Source organism: Marmota monax, unplaced genomic scaffold (genome assembly GCF_021218885.2).
Source record: "Marmota monax isolate L192 unplaced genomic scaffold, Marmota_monax_Labrador192_F-V1.1 WCK01_AAM20220418_F8-fsc00012, whole genome shotgun sequence".
NCBI classification, from domain to species: domain Eukaryota; kingdom Metazoa; phylum Chordata; class Mammalia; order Rodentia; family Sciuridae; genus Marmota; species Marmota monax.
In genome coordinates, this window is record NW_026695227.1 from 35,695,909 (window position 1) to 35,716,833 (window position 20,925).

A 20,925-nucleotide genomic window follows, 5' to 3' on the forward strand; every position below is an offset into this window, starting at 1 on the left:
AAATTGAATAGGAACGTTAAGATCCAGAAGACGTTGCAATGGCAACATGGATAAACTTACAGAAAAATGACACTTAGGAAAACTATCAAGGATGCATAGTTAATATTTTATATGTAACATTGTATTTTGTTTTGTATACCCCTACTCTGTCACTGCAAATATTCAGTAAAATATCTTATATCATTAACACAAGCATCATATGTGAGGATATGCTTTATATCTGCTTAGGTGTGTAACAGAGGAAAGAGAACAACCACCAGGGTAAGTGAGATGTATGGGTAAGTGATAGGTTTACAATTGTGATTTGTCAATCAAAAATAATATCAAAGTAAACCAACAAAAGATAATAAGTATAAGGCGAAAATATGGGAAAAATGCAAGGAAGACTCAGAAAGAGAAAGAAAATAAATTCAAGTCTTCAGTAAAAACAAGAAAGCAGACCTAAAAGTGTTCATGAGGATGTAAATCTTGGAGAGTTTCCACAAGTTTGTTAAGTATATTAAATCTTCATTATTTATGAGCTAGAGATGTTGAAGTCAACTGTATGTTGCTTATAATACATTTAGCAAAGAAGCATGACACCAGATGAAGTAAAATAATTTAATGCAAAGTAAATATGTTGAGGAAAAATTTGAAATATAGTATAGAAGATAAAAACTTAAATACTGTGATAATATTCTGTATTACTTTGTTTTTACATTTAAATAACTTTATTAATGCAACATATTATCCCTTTGGAATGTTTGTATTTATGGACTTTGAGAAAATAAAAAAAACTCAGAATCTTGCATTTATTTAGCGAAATTTTGAGTAAAAATCATATGAGTAAAATATTCTAGGTTACTACAGCTGAATAAAATATTGAAGGAGGTTGGGTGTGGATAGCAACAGGTTTATGAAAGATATCAAGAAAAAAATATATCTCATGCAGAATTCTCTTCTTCATTTCTATTTTTTTTTATTCTTTATGTATTTTTTTAAGGTAGAAATCAGCTATGAGAAACCACACAATGGTCACAGCCTTTATTCTTCTTGGACTAACAGATGATCCACTATTACAGGTGGTGGTTTTTCTTCTCCTTTTTTTCACTTACATGTTGAGTGTTACAGGGAACCTGACCATCATTGCCCTCACCCTATTGGATTCTCATCTCAAGACACCCATGTACTTCTTCCTCCGGAATTTCTCATTTTTAGAAATTTCGTTCACAACTGTCTGTATCCCCAAATTTCTTGTTAGTATGGCAACAGGTGATAAGACCATTTCTTACAATGATTGTGCAGCACAACTGTTTTTCACTATTCTCTTGGGGGCAACTGAATTTTTTCTTCTGGCTGCCATGTCCTATGACCGCTATGTGGCTATCTGCAAGCCTCTGCACTACATGACCATCATGAGAAGCTCAGTCTGCAACCTGCTGGTGTTTGCTTCGTGGGTGGCTGGTTTCCTGATCATTTTTCCACCAGTCATCATGGGTCTCCAGCTTGATTTCTGTGCAACCAATGCTGTAGATCATTTCTTCTGTGATGTCTCCCCTGTACTTCAGCTCTCTTGCACAGACACAGATCAAATAGAATTAATGATGCTTTTCTCAGCCATTCTGACACTCCTGGTTACACTGATGTTGGTAATTCTCTCCTACACACACATCATCAGGACTATTCTGAGAATCCCTTCTTCTCAACAGAGGAGGAAAGCCTTCTCTACGTGTTCTTCTCACATGGTTGTCGTGTCCATTTCTTATGGCAGCTGCATCTTCATGTACGTGAAACCCTCTGCAAAGGAAAGAGTGTCCTTAAATAAAGGTATAGCTCTGCTCAGTACTTCTGTTGCCCCCATGTTGAATCCCTTCATCTATACACTGAGAAACAAACAAGTGAAAGATGCTTTTAAGCACATGATCAAAAACATAAAGCTTTCTCACTGATGTGAACCATTTTAATGATTTACTAAGGTTATGAGTAAACTAAGAAGAGTGAAGTGTTCAATATCTATATTCAATATATATTTGTTCAATATCTATGTTCAAAATCTCATGACCTTTTTCTTGACTGATAATTTTTATTGTGGTCTGCCTAATCTCCAAAGCATAACACTTATTTCTATTTTTCTTCATGCTGAGAGCACATAAGAAAGATACCTTTTGGTTTTGATTAAAATCATTTGCCTTTATTTATTTTGTTGCTGTACTTATTTCTTCTCAAAATTCTGTCAGAGGGAGACAGTAAGAATTCAGTTTTTCCATATTTCTTCTCAATATGCTGGAACTCAGGGATTAAATTTGTTATATATTTTATATAGAGTCTAATACACTTTCTAGATTTGATCACCCAATGCGCTTATAATTAGTAGATGTAGAAAGTGAAATCTAATTTTTAAAAATGCAGTGTTTAGTACAAACTTGAATAAATAAATTTAATAATGTTTCTTTAACTACATAGTTTGACAGTTTCAAATTTTTAACCATCCCTAGAAAGATATTTATTTTCAGAAGCAGATTAAGAAATGTTATAAAGATTAAAACATCACTGCTATGGCAGTTATCCAATAAAAATTATAGACAACACTTATGGATTACTTATAGTCTGTCATGTTTTGTGAAATGTAGTAGTTTCATCCTCAAGACTTTGTATGACAGATATTGTCATGCATGTGAATCCATAAACTATATACAGCATGTAAGGCTTAGATAATCTGCAAATGACAAAAAATAAAAAAATGTATATGACTAGAAACACACTGATTCAAAAAATGGTCTCTTACTATTCACAAACCTCATGCATTGTTAAAGTTGAAATCTCTCTGGCTTTATGTCACTTAGGATGCAAAATAACAGTAACATCCTTTCAGAGTACTCCATAGATTTAAAAGATATCATATATAAAATTAAGTCCGTATAGCTCTAATAGAGTATATTATTTTTCAAACTAAGTGAATTGAACATTAAAATTAGATACAATGACCAGAGACATTTATGTAAAACTGAATGTTTTGACTCTTTTCCTTTGAGTGGTATCATATGTCAGTTTGATCAAAAGAATTTTCCCTAAAAGAGTTTTATAAGTTTGCTCTATGAATATTTGTCTATGTCTTAGTTTTCACAGAAGATAACTGGTGATCTTACATAAAATTTCTTAATGGTTGGATTTATTTGACGTAACACATTGCTAAATAGGTTTTGTCCCAAATAATTAAAAGGAAATGTAACTTGTCAGATCTCCATGCAAGTAAATGAACCTGAATTTAAAAACAATAGTGAAAAAATTTAAATCTATGTATCTAGATAAATATTCATGGAGGCATTGGAAATATTCAAATATACTTTTAAAATAGAGGGTATGCTTGTTCAAGTGGTTTTCATAAAACTGTAGTGCTTTAAGAATATTTCATTTGAAATAGAAGATGGTTTATTAAAGAAATATCCTTCAGTTGTCACTATTTGGCTTTTTTTTTTGCAATCAGGAACTAAATTTTAAATGCCCCAAATTTTCTACCTTATAGATAACATCAATATTCTAAAGAAATTTTATTCAAAATCTTTCACATTTGACAAAAATTCTGATGCTAGAATATCTCAGATTTTCCTGTGAATACTCTTGCCTGTCTTAATTTTTTTGTCAAATGTAATAATGTCGAATATTTATTTTATATTCTGAAATACTATATTGCTTATTTACTAAACTTATTTTTTATATTTAAGCTTTAAGTATGTTTAGCTCTTCTTAAAGTCTAATATAAAAGTAAATTCAGGAATCATTTCATAGAGATCAAAGAATGTAATTTCTCTCCTTTTTTATACTAAAAAGAATTATCAATAACTGTGAAATTCAGGAATATATTTACTATATTTACCTACTTAGAATGCATAAGTTTTTTTCCATTTGTAGACTATCTGTAAGGAGATAATTGGAATACAAAAGAAAAAAATTCATAGGCCTAAGCTACAATGAGAAATGATTAGTGGAAGAAAATCCCCAGTTAATTTTAAATAAATTATGAATTTGTGAATAAATATTTGTATAAGCACCAGAGATGAGACTTGGTTATTTGAGACTGTGATGTGCAAATTATCTTAGACTTTTAAAAATATTAAAATCCTTATTGTACACAATGTCTCCCATTTCTGATATTCCTTCCTCTCTGGAAATGAAAGGGAAAGCTATAGCTAACATTTCTTTTCCAGTTGTATATATTGAATAAGTGTTAACAAGAGCTATACTCAAAGTATATCAAATAGCTTGTTTGCTTTGATCTCCAACTCATTTACCTCATTTCTATTAAAAAAGCCTTTCTAATTTGCAGTCCCACCAACAATGTATAAATGTTCCTGTTATGATTTACATATGAGCTGAGAAAATTTTGGGGTGAAATGATTGGGTTATGAGAGCCTTAGTCTAATCAGTGCATTAATCCACTTAAACAGATTAATGTTAAATAAATGCTCTCCTTCTTTTAAAATCATGAGTGGACTTTTATTCAATAATGCTGATATTTAGCAAATCAATAAAATTCAACATCAGGATTTAACTATCAACAGGCAGGAAAGAAAATTAAAGGAATACAAGAGAAAGTACAAATACAAATGCCTATAATATCCATTGATATACTAATATTTACTCCCTTGTTGTATGATATTAAGCAAGATAATTACCATTTTATTTCTTTTCAGCAAAATTATGAATTTTCTCATCTCACAAGAAAATTCTGAGTATAATGCCTAATTGTCTCTTATCCAGTTACTCAGCTCAAAAAAGATCTGAAGCAGCATGAAGGAACTTTTGACTTTTCTCTCATATCTTTTTTCTCTTGTATCCCATCATATTCCCATATCATTTTTTCTTAACATAGTATACTCCTTTCATTTCAGAACCACATTAAGAAATAAACACAACATAGGATTCAGGTGGGGATCAGGCAGAAAAATCTCATATCTTTTTTAATTTTCTCAATATTTTGCTATAAAAATATATCAAAGAAATAAAGCTTTAAAGGTCCAAGATCTTTTGGAGGAGGTGTGTTGGTCAGCCTTCCATTGCTGGGACAAAATACCTGAGAAAAACCAAAGGAGAAAAAGTTTATTTTGGCTCCCAGTTTCAGCTGTTCCAGCCCATAGTTGGTTGGCCCCATGGCTTTGGGCCTATAGCAAGGCAGAGCATCATGGCAGGGAGTAGGTGGTAGAGCAAAGCTGCTTCCTTCATGGCAGTTGGGAAGCAAAGGGAGAAAAAGGAAGGGGCTAGGGTTCCAATGTAACCCTTAAAGGAATGCTTCCTAATGACCTAGTTCCTCCATCCAGGCCCTACCTCCTAAGTTTCTACTACATCCCTCTAGTGCCATTAGCTGGTGACCAAGTCTTTAACACTTGAGATTTTGGGGGACATTTACGATCACAATTCTAAGAGGTAAGTTTGGTAAAATGTCACTGATTATGCATGATGTTTTGTTTTGTTGCCGTGTTTCTGAGCTGCTGGACCATGGGGCAGGGTGCCTTTTCTTCTTCCTTACATTCTGAGTTTGACACATTCATTGGTACAGAGTTTTCATGCCAACCAGAGAACACTGCTCCACCAAACACATGCCTCATGCCCGAGGCATCATGAGAACTTCAGAAACCTTGTCTTTGTGGAGGAGAATACACAAGGTTCATTCCAATAAGTGAGAAATAGAAGATATGAAAATAAGAATCTTGAGAATATACAATTCATTGAACATGAAACTAGGAGAAAGTGTAAAGGGGAGTGAGAATGTCATGGACCTTATCACTGTGCAGTGGCTGCCTCTGAGAGAAGATGAACATCAAGAATCTGCCGCAGTCTGGGTGGGCAAAATAACCCGGGGGTGACAAGCAACTGGTGAAAGTTGAAACAGCGGGAGCCCTTTATTACTGGACAGTAGAGGTATATATACCCAACTAATTACACACAGATTAACTTAATTAACATCATCTAGATACAGCAGTCAGTCATTAAGGAATCCTCATCATCTTAATGGCTCGCTGGTGTTGGCTCACAAACCACTCCTCCTGGCACACTGCCAGGCGCCATCTTAACTTAGTTGTGGCCCTCAACAACCATAAAAAAAAACAAAAAACAAAAAAACAAATAAACCAATCACTAAACGGGCAGAGATGAACTGAACAGTTCTCAAAAAAATAAATACAAATGGTCAACAGATAAATGAAAACATGTACAACATCATTAACAATTAGGGAAACGAAAATCAAAACTACTGTGAAATTTCATCTAATTCCAGTTAGAATGGCAGCTATCAAGACAGAATACAAATAAGTGTAAATACTGGTGAGAATGTGGAGAAAAATGAACACTTTATACTGCTGGCAGGATTGTAAATTAGTACAGCCACTATTGCAATCAGTAGGAGGTCTCCTCCCAAGGCTAGATATAGATCCACCCTATGACCCACTTAGACCATTCCTTGATATTTATCCTGAAGAACTGAAGGCATCATACTCTAGTGGAACATGCATACCCATTTCTTTTTAGCAGCACATTCATATTAGCCAAACTATGGCACCAGCCTGAGTATCCATTAATAAATAAGTGGATAAAGAAAGCATGGTATTTATATACACAATGGAGTTTCATTCCATCATAAAGAAAAATGAAATGATGTCATTTGCAGGAAAATGGACAAAATCTGAGTCCTTTATGTTAAGCAAAATAAGCCAAAGTCAAAGGTCAAGAGTCATATATTTTGTCTCATGTGGAAGCTAGAGAGGAAAAAAGAAAAGAAAGGTGGGAGGATGAGTAGATTAGAGGAAATCGACCAGAGAGAGAGAAGGGGAAGGAAATGAGAAGTACTGGGGATTTTTTTGACCAAATTATATTTTTCTAATGTGTGCATATATGCATATGTAACAAAAATCCCACCATTATTTATCTATAAGGCACCAATTAAAACATGAATAAATGGGGGAAAATTGTTTCTTAACAAACAACAGCAACAAAAACCAAAAAAAAAAAAAAGAAACTTATATAACTGTCAGTAATAAAAGACATAGTTTCAAAGAGAAAACAAAATTGACATTGAGCATTAATTGTTTTAAACATATTCCCCTTGAGACTAACATAATTAAGCCAATAGGTACATATAATCCCTAAGGTCTCTAGTAAGAATAAAAATACTGCCTATGTCATTATCATGCTATGATTTGGAATCACAGAAGATCTAGAAATTCAACAAGGAGAGGAAAGATTACCTATGGTTCTAGGTATGTTCTCCTACTCAAAATTTCCTGTAAGGTTTTGAGAAACATATTCTGTGGTTTGGGTTTTCTTTTGACCATGGATACCTAGTCATTGACTTATTCAGTTCAAATCAAGAAAGTGAAACTAGGTACATGAAAGTATAAATAAGTGACTGAAAATATACTCCTTTTCAGGCTTTTAAGTTTAGTTTTGAGGAAGTTTGTTGAATTCAGATGAGAATATAACACTTTGATATTTTCTTTCCCATGTTTTATATGTTTATATCCAATAAAACATACCATTACATCTCCATGTTTAATTACAAGACAGTTTTATATATAATTAAGATATTGATAAGATAAACACAAAAAAATCAGAATATATAACTTAAAGGTGTTTTTTCTTCTTCTAAATTTCTGTGAAAATAGCATAACTTCCCCATTCAAATGTCGAGGGAATATGCATCCCTTTTAATAGGGCAGTAATTTAGATAGATTTACCAAAGGGAATCCAGGTGTGTATGTTCTCAGGCCACTGATTCCAGAGAGCTCTTTGCTGAGGTTTGGTAGATGACTGTTACATGATTGGAGTCCTAAGTACTACCTGCCTTCTTTGTTTTCACAGATGTCTGGCTCTGAGCCCACAATGAGTGGAAACCAGTCTCTCTGCACTAAATTCACATTTGTGGCTTTTTCCTCTCTAGCAGAGTTACAACCTGTCCTCTTTGTTGTGTTCCTAATTGTCTACTTATTTACCATGTGTGGAAACCTCCTCATCATCTGCCTGATCTGGGTCACCCCTTTCCTACACACCCCCATGTATTTCTTCCTGGTGAATCTCTCCATTTTGGAGATGTGCTATATCACCAGCGTGGTGCCTCAGATGCTGGTGCACCTGCTGGTGGAGACCAAGACCATAAGTGTGGGAGGCTGTGCAGCCCAGATGTATGTATTTGCCATCTTGGGACTGACAGAATGCTGTCTGCTAGCAGCCATGGCTTATGATCGCTTTGTGGCTATTTGTCATCCACTACATTACACTCTCCTGATGAGCCCTCCTGTCTGTTTGAAATTGGCTGCAGTGTCTTGGATCACTGGGGTGGTGGTGGAGTCAGCTCAGATCACCTGGATCTTCACTCTGCCCTTCTGTGGAACAGGAGAGATTCAGCATTTTTTTTGTGACATCATGCTTGTTGTGAAGCTGGCTTGTGTTGATACCTCCCACAATGAAATTGTGTTGTTTGCTATTTCTGTGCTCTTTATTATGAGTCCTTGTCTCCTCATTTTGTGCTCCTATCTGCGCATTCTTGGAACCATCTTGAGAATCCCTTCAGCAACTGGCAGACACAAAGCTTTCTCCACGTGTTCCTCTCACATCCTGGTTGTTTCTCTGTTTTATGGCACTGCCTTGTTCACTTATCTCCAACCCAAGAGTGCGCACACTCCAGACACAGACAAGACAACTGCCCTCATGTACACAGTGGTCACACCTGCTCTGAATCCTGTTATCTACACTTTGAGAAACAAGGAAGTGAAGGAAGCCTTTCAAAGGGTGACACACAGGAACCCTCTTAGGCAAGTGGACGAATCTAGCTTTCATGGCTGAATCTTTTACTACTGTGCAGGGAAGTTACCCAACACTTTGTGACTCCTCTGCCACCATTTATTGGCATCCTGGCATTGTTAATCTCATATCCATACAATGCTTGATTTTGGTTTACACTTTTCAATGCTGTGCAATCATTCAATTGTTTAATCATGCCTCTATCCACCTATATTTACTGGGTATCTCCTATGTAGTAACTATCATCTTTTTCTTGTCTGGTGGGTATAGGACGAAGGTCAGTACGTTTCACAGTATTTTACAAGGAAAATGAAATGTCATATTCAAGGAAAATTTTTTAAAAAATGAATGCAAATTAATGCATTTTTTAGTATTAACTGTAGGTGTTATGGTTTAGATATGAGCCAAAAGACTTATGTGTGAGACAAAGGAAGAAAGTTTAGAGGTGAAATGATTGGGATCTGAGAGCCTTGATGTAATCAGTGCATTAATTCTCTGACAGGAACTAACTAACTATGCAGGTAGGAGGTCTGGAGGAGGTACATCAACATTTTATGCGTGGTGAGTAGATTTTCTATCTGTTTCCTGGTGGCCATGTTCTGAGAAATTTTCATTGACTACACTCTCCCACCCTGATGTTCTGCCACACCTTGGGCACAGAGCAATGGAGTTGGCTGTCTATGGACTGAGACCTCTGAAACTGTGAGTTCCAAACAAACTTTTCCTTCACCAAAAATTGTTTTAGTTGGGTCTTTTGGTGACAACAATGAAAAAATTGACCAAAACAATAGGCTGATAGACTTTGTTAAGTTCATAAATGGAGTATGCTCCCTTAATTACTCTGTTTTTCACATATATTCACAATCATTCATCTTGAATACAACAGATTCACCTATTGGTAGATACTACTGAGTGATATAGACTATACATGACTTTAAATATTTAACTAGTATATCCAGGAGACTATACATGACTTTAAATATTTAACAAGTATATCCAGGAAGAGACATTTATTATTTTTTCAAACCTAGGTTTTTTTTTCTTTGCACTTACCCATCTATTTTTTGTTGTTCATATGAATAATGTTTTAGATAAACTTCAGTCTGTGTGACATTCATTCTTGGCACCATATTGTGTACCCTGTTTAGATGTATTGGTTTGAATATAATTTTCTTTTGGCACTGTCCATCTATTTCAGCACATTAACTACCCCACATTTGAATCTTAGATTAATGAAGAAATTGAATTTTAAAGAAAATAAAAAAAATAACTTTTAAACAAATATTTCCTTCTTATGGTAACTTTAGAGAAGTGAAAAAAATATTGAATGTTCAGTGACATTTTATAAACACAAGAGCTAACCTTTGACATGAAAACCTTCATGGAAGTGCAGTTAATTTCATTGGAAATGGTTTAGAAGTGGAAAAATTATATCAGAATGGGAAAACAACCAAGAAGTGTCCGCTATGATGTCAGGTAGTATAAATGGCCCCTAAATTTAATTATGTGGGGGAAATGATATAAAACAGAAACCTACAGCTTATTGACTTTTAAGGTTAGAGGGTTGAGAAATCTATATACCTCTTCTCATGAATCATTGCTGAAACTTTGATCCTGAGGAGTGTTGGCCCTGACATTAATGCTCTGTGACTGACTACAGCAAACATCTTGTGATGCCTTCATGGACAGATTCAGACATGTGAAAGCTGAAAAGGATCTAGTATTGAACCTTAACATTATAAGAATGTTTGAGGGATATAAGATTATGTCAATAAATGTTACAAGTTTATAGAGGCATTTGGTCTACTTGTATGTGTGATGTCGAAAAAAGATGAAGTATAGGTATATGTGATAAATAATTGGATACGATAAAATTATATCTCTGTACTTCTTTTCTTGCCTCTGGGGATAGAAGTTTAATTTCCAAATTCAGACCTAGCACTATATATCACACTGGAATTTTATAGGAGAAGATTATAAATCATTTGTATTGATCCCATCTTACTATACCCCAAGTTTATCTTAAACAATTATTTTAGATGTCTAAAACTATAATTTTGCTATGAGTGGTCTTCTCAAATACAAATGTAATATTTTAAAATTAAGCAAGCAATGGATGAAAGACTGTCAATGAAAGTCATAAGAACATATTTACATAGAACATGTTTAAATGTGGCTGATTTTTCTAATTTATGAGTGAAAATCCCTCATGACCCATTAACTAAACTGAATAGATTAGTCAATGTCACTCATTTATTTCTCTATTGTATTAACTTAATGCTGTGACTAAGTAATGAAATATACAATGATATTTTAAAATATTTTTTCATTAGAAAAGTCACCACTATAAATATTTTGGTGTTTTATAAGAGCTACTTTTCTTGCTTTTAGGATCAAATATTCTAATTGTCTTAAACACACACACACATATGTATATATACAATTTTTGTTTTTAATATGCATCTATAATTTTTGTGTGTATATATATATATGTGTGTGTGTGTGTGTGTGTGTGTGTATCTCACATGTAACAATACATTCAAACCCCTCTTGTTCTTTTCCTACTCCTGTTGTTTTGGGCTGTGAAGTTTTATTGCTTAGAAGGACTTGAGTAGTGTGTTAATCAACTTTTTGTTGTTATGACAAAAAATGCTGACAAGAACAACTTAGGTGAGAAAAAGTTTATTTTGGGCACATGGTTTCAGAGACTCAGTCCATGGTTGACTGACTGCATTCCTCTGTGTCTGAGGTGAGGAGGAACATCATGGTGAAGGGTATGGTAGACAAGCTACTAAGCTCATGGCAATTGGGAAGCAGACAGAGAGAGGAGCTAGGGACAATATATGATTTCTTAAAGCCACACTCCCATGACCTACTTCTTCTATCCATGGCCTACCTGCCTAGTTGCCACCCAATAATGCATTCAAATTACTAATCCATCAAGTGAATTAATCCACTGATTAGGTTACAGCTCTCATAATCTAATAATATTACCACTGAATATTCCTGCATTTCTTAACATGTAAGCTTTTCAGGAGACACCTCATATGCAAACCACAGCATTCTGTCCTGTCCTTCCAAAGCTAATGTCTATCTCACAAAGCAAAATGCACCTAATCCATCTCCAGGAGTCCCATAGTCTTAGCTGTTCCATTATTGCACGGAAGTTCAAGTGCAAAGTCTCATCTGAGACTCAAGGAAAACACATGGCTGTGAGTCCCTATAGAACAAAAGTGAGTTACATATATCCAATAGACATTGACACAGAATAAATGTTCCCTTTCCAAAAGGGAGAATAGGGCCAGAGAAAAAAGGAATGAGATCAAAATAAAACTGAAACCCAACTGGGAAAACATGTTCATGGTGAGATGTCATGGTGAGATATGTTCTCCAAAGGGCTTAGGCATCCTCATTCCTATGGCCTTCTTGGTTGCATCCCACATGGCCTCTTGTTTTGGTGTGACTCTACTTGCTTCATGCTGCTTTCATTTGCAGACATCATTCACTAGTTCTCAAAAAAAAAAAAAAAAAGACATAGGGATATGTGTATATACAAATGTATTTTTAGGTCTATGCTAAAATATAGTACTATTTATAAGTTTTTCCTTATTAATCTATTTTCAAATTAAGGTAGATTTTTCTCCATTTTATTTGCTTCTGTACTGAACGCAGAGTTATTGCCTTGTTAAAATTATTTCAATCAAATTATCACTTGGGTCCTTACTTTCAGGATAGTGATTATCAGAACCTGGAGTTTTAATCAATGGAATTGCAACTAGAAAGGATATACTTGTAGATTTTAAACTCAGAGACCAAACAACCCTTAAGTGAGAACCTGAACATATAAATTTATTTCCTGTGTTGACTAAATAATTTGAATGTGTGCTCTCTCCTATTGGGATGATGTGAGTGTTTATGATTGCACATGGGATAGTCCTTACCTAGGGTGAAGAAAAAGTTCAGAGTAGTCAAATGAATGAAGGCTCTGTAGGTTTTTCCTATTATAATAGCAAAACCTCATCATCTCCAAAGCTCTTTCCTAGTTGTTATTGAGACACATAGTGAGTACCATACAGGTACACCCCCCACACCCCCCACATACTCACACAACCAGGCCAACAGCTGCCAGTCATTGTGTGGCATCTGATGTCTTATATTGTTTTGCTTTCACTTTTAAATACTCATTGTTCTGCAAAACCATTTACAGAAACTTTGTTGATTTCCCATTAAATTATTAAGAAATCAATACTCAGGCCAGAAACAGTTTCTGGATTTTCTCAAACCTCAATCCTCTGGCATTCCAGAATGGTACTGAATTCCCAGAAACAGAATTGAAAGAGATTTCTTTGACAAACTTGAGTTACATTTTATTGCTTTAACTTCAAATCAGTTTTACTCTAACTTACAAGTTTAAAGAATAATTTCTACACATATCATGAGAAGTAAATCAATACTGGCTATTGGCTTATAAGAATGTAAGGAAGTTCCAAAAAAATAAAAACCCACAAAAAATATCCTATTGTAAAACATATGGGAGGAAAAAGATGTATGTATATGTGGAATTTAAAAAACAACGAAGTTATGGACACAAATCAGATGTTTTCCAAATATGCACCTATTTCTTTGAGAGGTGCCCAGAACTCAGTTTCTCCAAGTTAAGATGACTTGATATAACCATTTCCAAAAACAAATTATTTTTAAGAACAGAAATCTCCAGTTGTTAGAACTTCCACAAATCTCCAAAATTACAAAAAACATATTGTAATTTTTGCATATTTTCGTAAGATATCAAAGCATTACTTTAAAAATCATAGAAATTCATGTTATATTCACTGAAACTATTGTTTAAAATATGTGATAGGTGTGGAGTGAAGCTTTAGACTTATTAAGCAAATTAAGCTGGGGAAAAGGTTAAGAAAAGAAACATTTCAGTGATCATAACAGGGGTTAGAAAGAATCAAGGAGATAGGGAGAGGATGGTTAGTAAGTACTAAGTTATAGTCAGATAAGAATATAAGGTTCTGGTATGTCATTGCACAGCAGGGTGACCATAGATAACAACAATGTTCCCTGTATTGTGAGAAAATATTTTGATATTTTCACCATATAGAAATTTTAGAAGACAGATAGTTTACACTCATTGAAACATTATACAATGTATTCATGTATCAAAACATCACATGGTACCCCATAAATATGTACTAGTTTAAAAAATGTTATGTACTGGTTTAGAAAATGTTTAAAAATGAAAAACTTATAAACAAGTCTAAAAATGAACCGCTAACAATTAAGTTTAGTAAAAAGGTAGAAAAATTCCAGTCACTTACATAAAACTACTTCTAGACAAGGAAGACAGGGGAGGGCATAGCAGGCAGAACTGTGGTACTTGCAGATGTCCCATTTCCACAAAGGGATGAGAAGGAGATGGGGATGTTATAAGTACAAAAAATTATTGAGAGGTCATCAAGGAGAATCATTTTTGAAGATTTTCATGGTTGTAAAGAGGTGAAAATTATTTATAATTCTCCACTTGGATGCCTTCTGAGATAAGGAACCTGTGACCACTGTAGGTGCTTCCATCTGAGTGAAGTTTCAAATGACTTATGTTTCAAGCAGAACCCACCTTGTATAACTTGGTATTTGGGGAAATATGCAAACTTAATGATAATGACCATCTAATTATAGCTGAAAATTTGAGATCACCAGAGTATTCTTAAAAAGCAGGGTTGAATTGGAATAAATTAGACAGTATTTTTTTTAAACTACCAACTTACATATATGTGATGAAATTATCAAGAATGATCTGAAAAAACTACAAAACTGGTGAACAAGTCAAAGAACTAAATAAATGGAGAGGAATCTCTCACACACATAGAGTACATTTAATATTTTTAGAGTGTTAGTCCTTCCCAAATTGATCTATGGAGTCTATGTGATCTCAAGAAAATCCCATCAAGTTATTTCTAGGATATTGACAAACTAATCATAACATTTATATGGAGAGGCAAAGGACCCAGAATAGCCAACAAAATCTTAAAAGAGAAAAATTAATTTGGAAGACTCACTTTACTCTAAGACTTATTATAAAGCTACAGTAATCAAGTTGGTGAGGTATGAGAGAAAGAATAGAGACACAGATCAATGGAACAGAACAGAGGCCTGAAATAAGCCCCTATAAAAATAGTCAACTCATCTTTGAGGAGGGAGCAAAGGCAATACAATGGAGCAACAACAGTCTTCAAGAATGGTGCTGGAATAACTGGTATTTTTCAGGGGTTGATGGAAGGAGAGAACTTAATGTAGGTCATGATTTCAAACATTGGGAATGCGCTCTGTGCTGCAGAATGTACAATTTAAAGTGGTCAGTTGAAAAGAGGAAACTATGAGAACTTCATCAAACAATATAGTCCAAATTTAAGGAAAAATGTTAGATAAAATAATAATAGGCAGTACATAAAATTTATTTCTTTTATGACTCTAATAACTAAGTTTGCGATTTACTATCGTTTTTATTCTCAATAAAATTTATTTTTCTTCCTAATTTAGTATTTAAAATTTTTGCATTTATAAGTTTTAGTTGCATTTTGAAAAGAATATAATCTAATATTGGAAAATTTAAGTACATTACAGCACTTGAATCAGCATCAAGCATACCAGGCAAGCACTCTACCACTTAGCTACACACCTTTTGTGTTTGCTGTTTTATTTGAAACATAATCTTCACAATTATAGGAAACATAAATTTCTTGTACCAGGAGTAGAAATCAACTAATTCTGATGGCTGGGAGAAAAAAATTATTCAAGTTGTGATAGTGCTGGAAATTAAAAAAAAATGAAAGTGAGAGTTTATCTAATGTCTTTGAATGTAATGAGGACACATCTGTACTTTTGGGGGTTAGCTTGGGAGAGGGAAAAACTGAAGAATATATAAAGAACTGTAGAATCATTTTGATGAAAAAATTAAGTCTAATGAAAGCAAAAAAATGTTAAATGAAAAAACAATGTAGGCAAACATATAACCCAGCTAGAAATATTTGTACTGTCAAAATAATATAGGTACAAATTTTATTGATAATTTCTATAAAAATTATTATGAAAAATAAAATAAAATACAGAGACAATGTATATAGGAGGGCTTGGAGGTATAATAAAATCAAATGCTCATCTTCCATATCCAAAAGCCAATAATTAATCTGTAAGTGGAAAATTTAAGAGGGGGAGAAACCCATTAACAGTGAAATTCTCTGAGTGGCAGAATTTATGATGGGGGAGTCCAGAGCAGAGAGTAAGTATTTTTCATTAATAGTTCAGGAAATTTTGACTTTTTTAACTTGGAATACATTATAGCTTCAATAACATAATAACATAACATGACAATAAGCCATATTGACATAATAATAAACAGTAAAATCATAATTTAGGAAGGAATAATTAAGTCACTTTGCTCACACACAATTCTTTAGAGTTATAATGAGGAGTTTCCTGGTTAATATGCATTTGGTTTCTCTAAGATGGGGAAAGAATATAGGGAGCAATTGAGGATCATTTTGTTCAATGGTGACGAGATTAGTGCATTTCTGACATGAAATTTGATGCATTATTCTTATTTTAAAACACTTTACCTTAATGTTTTTTTCAAATGCTTATAGAGTTGCCTGTTTGATTTAGTAATTTTTATATCTTGTTTTGCATTTCTAATCAAATCCAGGACTTTAAGCATAGGAGGCAAGCACTCTACCACTTAGCTACACTCTTTTTGTATTTGCTATTTTATTTGAAAAATTGGAAGAGCTTTATTGGAAGACTTTTTATGTAGATGACATTCTGAATTGGATGTTTAAAAATTAGCTCATCATTACTGCCTCCTCCAATAGTTCTCCATGATTACTCCCAGGCTTCTTCTTGTTATGCTTTCTTAGTCAGTGGCATTGTTTTAATTTATGTTTCATTTTGTCCAGAATTTCAGAATAGCCTTCACCTGTTCTCATATCCAAATAATTCTTTTTTTTTGTCTTTAAACACATACATATTCACTTCCCACTTGATGCAGAGATTATTCCAGATCTTAAGTATGTAGGGATGAATAATGAAACAGACATAGCCTCTGTCCTGAGAATTTTGTAGGAGATTCAGATTTTTTTTAATGTGAAAAAATGACATGTAAAATAAATATTGATTGTGTAAAGAGTAACAAAATTCTGAGATAAAAGATATAAGGAAGAGGAGTGTATTCTCAAATGTATTCTCCCCCATAAAACATTTCTTTTTGTGTGGAAATGCTATATCATCTGAGACCTGGTATTTGAGGGTAGAGTGAGGATGAAGATAGGGAGAGAGCTAACAAAGAGTTGGAGCATAACATAGTAAATAAAGAGTTGGATAACACAGTAAATAAAGATAACATAGTAAATAAAGAGTTGATAGACATGCTGACATGTAGTTAGAACAATTGGAATGTTTTGCTGACCAAATAACCTGCATTTCAAGTAGGTTTTTGACCTAATACTAGTAAAGAAGTGACCTAATATGAATTAGATTTTTAAAAATACAATTTTAAATTCTCTATAGACAATGGATTGGATCTATGAAGAAAGTAAAGTAAGGCTACCACAGGTCATTAAATTGAGGTTGTAGGTTAAGATAGATTGCATTATAATGAATTTAATTACATTAGCCACAGAAATTTCTTCCCAGACACTTTCCTGCTGGACCCATTTGGACAAAATATGCTGACCATTTGGCATTAGGTTGTCTATATAACTGAGCTCCTGTCAATGGAAAATTTGAGAATTATATCCAGATCTAGCAATAAAAACCTCCCAGGTGATTCTTCATTTGCCAACTATTGATCTATATATTCAAATTTGTTAAAATTGGCAAAAATAACTTGTTCCATTGAACTTAAGGAATGTAGTCAATCTTGAAGGGCTAATGACCAGAAGAAAGTAGGAGCAAGATTCCTAATTACTGGCAAATTTCTGTTTATTCATTTGCTGATCATTGAGGTATATTCAGTTTGTGAAAAGAGACCAAGATGCATAATTATAATAATTGCATTTTTTGTTGCGTGTTATTCCTCATTAAACTGTTCATTAAATGTCTCATGTGTATTGCCACAGTTATGTTCAAACTTATCTATTATAGCAACTTGTGGTTAAGTACTTATCAGTGGAAATGAAGATGGGCAAATGTATTTGAAATATAATTACTATGTACAACCAACAAAGTTTTTCTACGGATTGGATGTGGACAGGCAAAGGACAGAGCAAATGCAGGTGACTTCCATGTGCCTGTCCTCAAAAACAATGTTGTCCTAATTTTCCTTGAATCTAATTCTCTGTGATTCTCTTAAATGTTAATGTTATTGCACTTCCTGTTTTCTTTCTAGATCCTGAATCTGATTAAATCTGTTAAATTTTCCACCAAGAGGGTGGCTTCAGAGGCTTAATGATTGATGTGCAATATAAGCCCTTTATTGAATTAATTGAAATTTAAAATTTTGGATAATGCCCTTCAGTATTTCTACACTATAGATGCTATTTTTATTTTTTCTTGTTTGAAATGAGCATTTGTTATGCATATGTAAGCTGAATAAGGTTTTGTTACCACCACCACCCCTGTATGATTTATAGCATATAGCCACCACAAAAAGTAGTTTTAAATTTGTTTTTAAAATTAAGCTTATAAATTGTAGCATTTTCTCCAGTCAATAAAATAATTTTAGTTTGTTCTTAACATCCTAGTACTGTAGTCTTCAGGGAATTGATTTCTTCTTTAAAAAATTTTGTAAGTCAGTTAGTCCTCTTGAGAGAAGTGGCCCTATGTACAAAAGGATCACAATTTTTGCCATCCTAAAAAACACAAAACAAGCTCATACAGGGTAGAAACATCTCAAAGTCAACAAGCCCTAAATGTCTGTTCTCCACCTTTTTGTACTAAAAAAAAAGTGAAACCAAGAAAATATTCTTCAAATTTAATATAGCATAAGTTGGAGAATATTGACTCTTTTAATAAAAAATGAGAAGTGACAAAATCTTAAAACTTACATATTCAGAGTGAATTTTGCTGGTACTAATGTAGTTTTGGAGACAACATCAAGATAGAAATATGGGTTAAAGTAACATAAAGACACATTGGCTGTGAAACATTCAGAAATTGCCTCTGTTCTGGACTTACATAAAAAGAAGACAATTGAGAGTGAAATTCCTGAAGAAATTAAGGTTTGGAAAAATTATATATTTTAATATTATTAAATTTATTACATGAATATAAAGAAAGAAAATTATTCTTTTTTGAATCTGTAATAGTACGGCATGAATTTAGAACTAATTTTTTTTATAATGCACACGTTAAGCTGACCATTTTGGAAGCTAGACAGAAGGAGTCGATTGTGCTCAAAGAAAACCTGGAAAACTAATTTTGTAAGAATGAAGTTTTGAACAGATATACAGTTATGACAGAGCCTTGATTAGATAAATGCAATTTTCCTCCTGATATTTATAACTGCTTATGCCTCTTGTACATTTGGTAGTTATGAATATGATACTGCAAAGATGGATTTCTCCTGCACTTGAAAGACTTTCTCCCATATTTATTAAGAAATTATATTTAATTCAATATAATTTTAAAATTTCACATAAGATTCTGTTTTCATATCTGAAGGAATCTCTTATCTCACTAATAAATTAACTAATGCTCTGGGGTTATAATGATAGTTAGAAATGCATGACTCTTACTATCATCTAGAGAACATTTTATTATGTGATTAAGTAGCAAGCTAATGAGGTCAATAAGTTTTTTTAAACAGTTTTATATAAACTGTAATTTAAATTTATACTAAAATTTATTCATATATGAATTTACTTCTGACTTTATACTTTTGCACCCTCTATAATTCACCTTCTGTTAATTGAGGTTTTATTATGTCTTTTCTCCTTCAATGACTGTAAGTTTGAATTTGAAAAAAAAATCACACTGCATATGAATTGTGCTTAAATAACCAGAATATAGATACATTGAAATTTTTAGAAAAATGACCAATTGAAAACAATGAGAAAGGAAAGGAAACAGTGAAAAAGTAATGAAAAGGGGTTATGACAAAAACTTAGTTATTTTATAATATTTTATACTTGCTGGAAATTTCTGTACATTTATTAAAATCAGAGGTGGAATATACAACACACAATAAGGTTTAAATAAATTTATGATCCAATGTTCCTTTTAGGGAAAGTATTGTCATTTTTTTGTTAAAAAATGGTGATAGAGGTTGTGGTTCAGTGGTAGAGTGCTTACCTAGCATGTGTGAGGCACTGTGTTCGATTCTCAACACCGCATATAAATAAATTAATTAAATAAAGCTCCATCAACAACTAAAAAATATTTTTAATAAATGGTAATAGACTTCTCAGGTGATAAACATGTGGAACTAAGCATGATCTAGAAGAAGAAAAAAAAGAAAAAAAATTAAATGTTAGCCTAATTCTTAATTGTTATATGTTCAACCAGAAAGAAAATTGAACAGGAATGTTAAAATCCAGAAGAAGTACAATGGCATCATGGAGAAACCCACATAAAAATGACACTTAAGAAAATTATCAGGGATGTATAGTTAACATTTTATATGTAACATTGTATTTTGTTTTGTAGACCCCTCCTCTGTCACTGCAAATATTCAGTAAAATATCTTATATCATTAACACAAGCATCATATGCGAGGATATGCTTTATATCTGCTTAGGTGTGTAACAGAAGAAAGAGAACAACTACCAGGGTAGGTGAGATGTATGGGTAAGAGATAGGTATACAATTATGAATTGTAAGTAAAAATAATATCAAAGTAAACCAAAAAAAGATAATATTCATAAGGTGAAAATATGGGAAAAATGCAAGGAAGACTCAGAAAGAGAAAGAAAATAAATTCAAGTCTTCAGTAAAAAAAAGAAATCAGATCTAAAAGTGTTCATGAGGATGTAAATCTTGGAGAGTTTCCACAACTATGTTAACGATACTAAATCTTCATTGTTTATGAGCTAGAGATGTTGAAGTTAACTGTATGTTGCTTATAAAACATTTAGCAAAGAATCATGATGCCAGATGAAGTAAATTAATTTAATGCAAAGTAAATATGTTGAGGAAAAAATATGAAATATAGTGTAG

General features: G+C 33.1%; 2 protein-coding genes across 2 annotated transcripts; both read left to right on the forward strand.

Moving 5' to 3' along the window:
• The first annotated feature begins 977 nt into the window (after window positions 1-977).
• LOC124087256 (olfactory receptor 6C74) lies at window positions 978-1,928 on the forward strand. The gene has a single exon (XM_046436035.1). The coding sequence runs from the start codon at window positions 996-998 to the stop codon at window positions 1,926-1,928; it is 933 nt and encodes a 310-aa protein (XP_046291991.1). The 5' UTR covers window positions 978-995.
• A 5,902-nt stretch (window positions 1,929-7,830) lies between these two features.
• Window positions 7,831-8,811, forward strand: LOC124087397 (olfactory receptor 10C1-like). The gene has a single exon (XM_046436288.1). The coding sequence runs from the start codon at window positions 7,831-7,833 to the stop codon at window positions 8,809-8,811; it is 981 nt and encodes a 326-aa protein (XP_046292244.1).
• Window positions 8,812-20,925: the final 12,114 nt, after the last annotated feature.

What these genes read in the sequence shown, in the direction of transcription:
- LOC124087256 (XM_046436035.1), top strand. Translation starts at nt 996, where the DNA reads ATGAGAAACCACACAATGGTCACAGCCTTTATTCTTCTTGGACTAACA.
- LOC124087397 (XM_046436288.1), top strand. Translation starts at nt 7,831, where the DNA reads ATGTCTGGCTCTGAGCCCACAATGAGTGGAAACCAGTCTCTCTGCACT.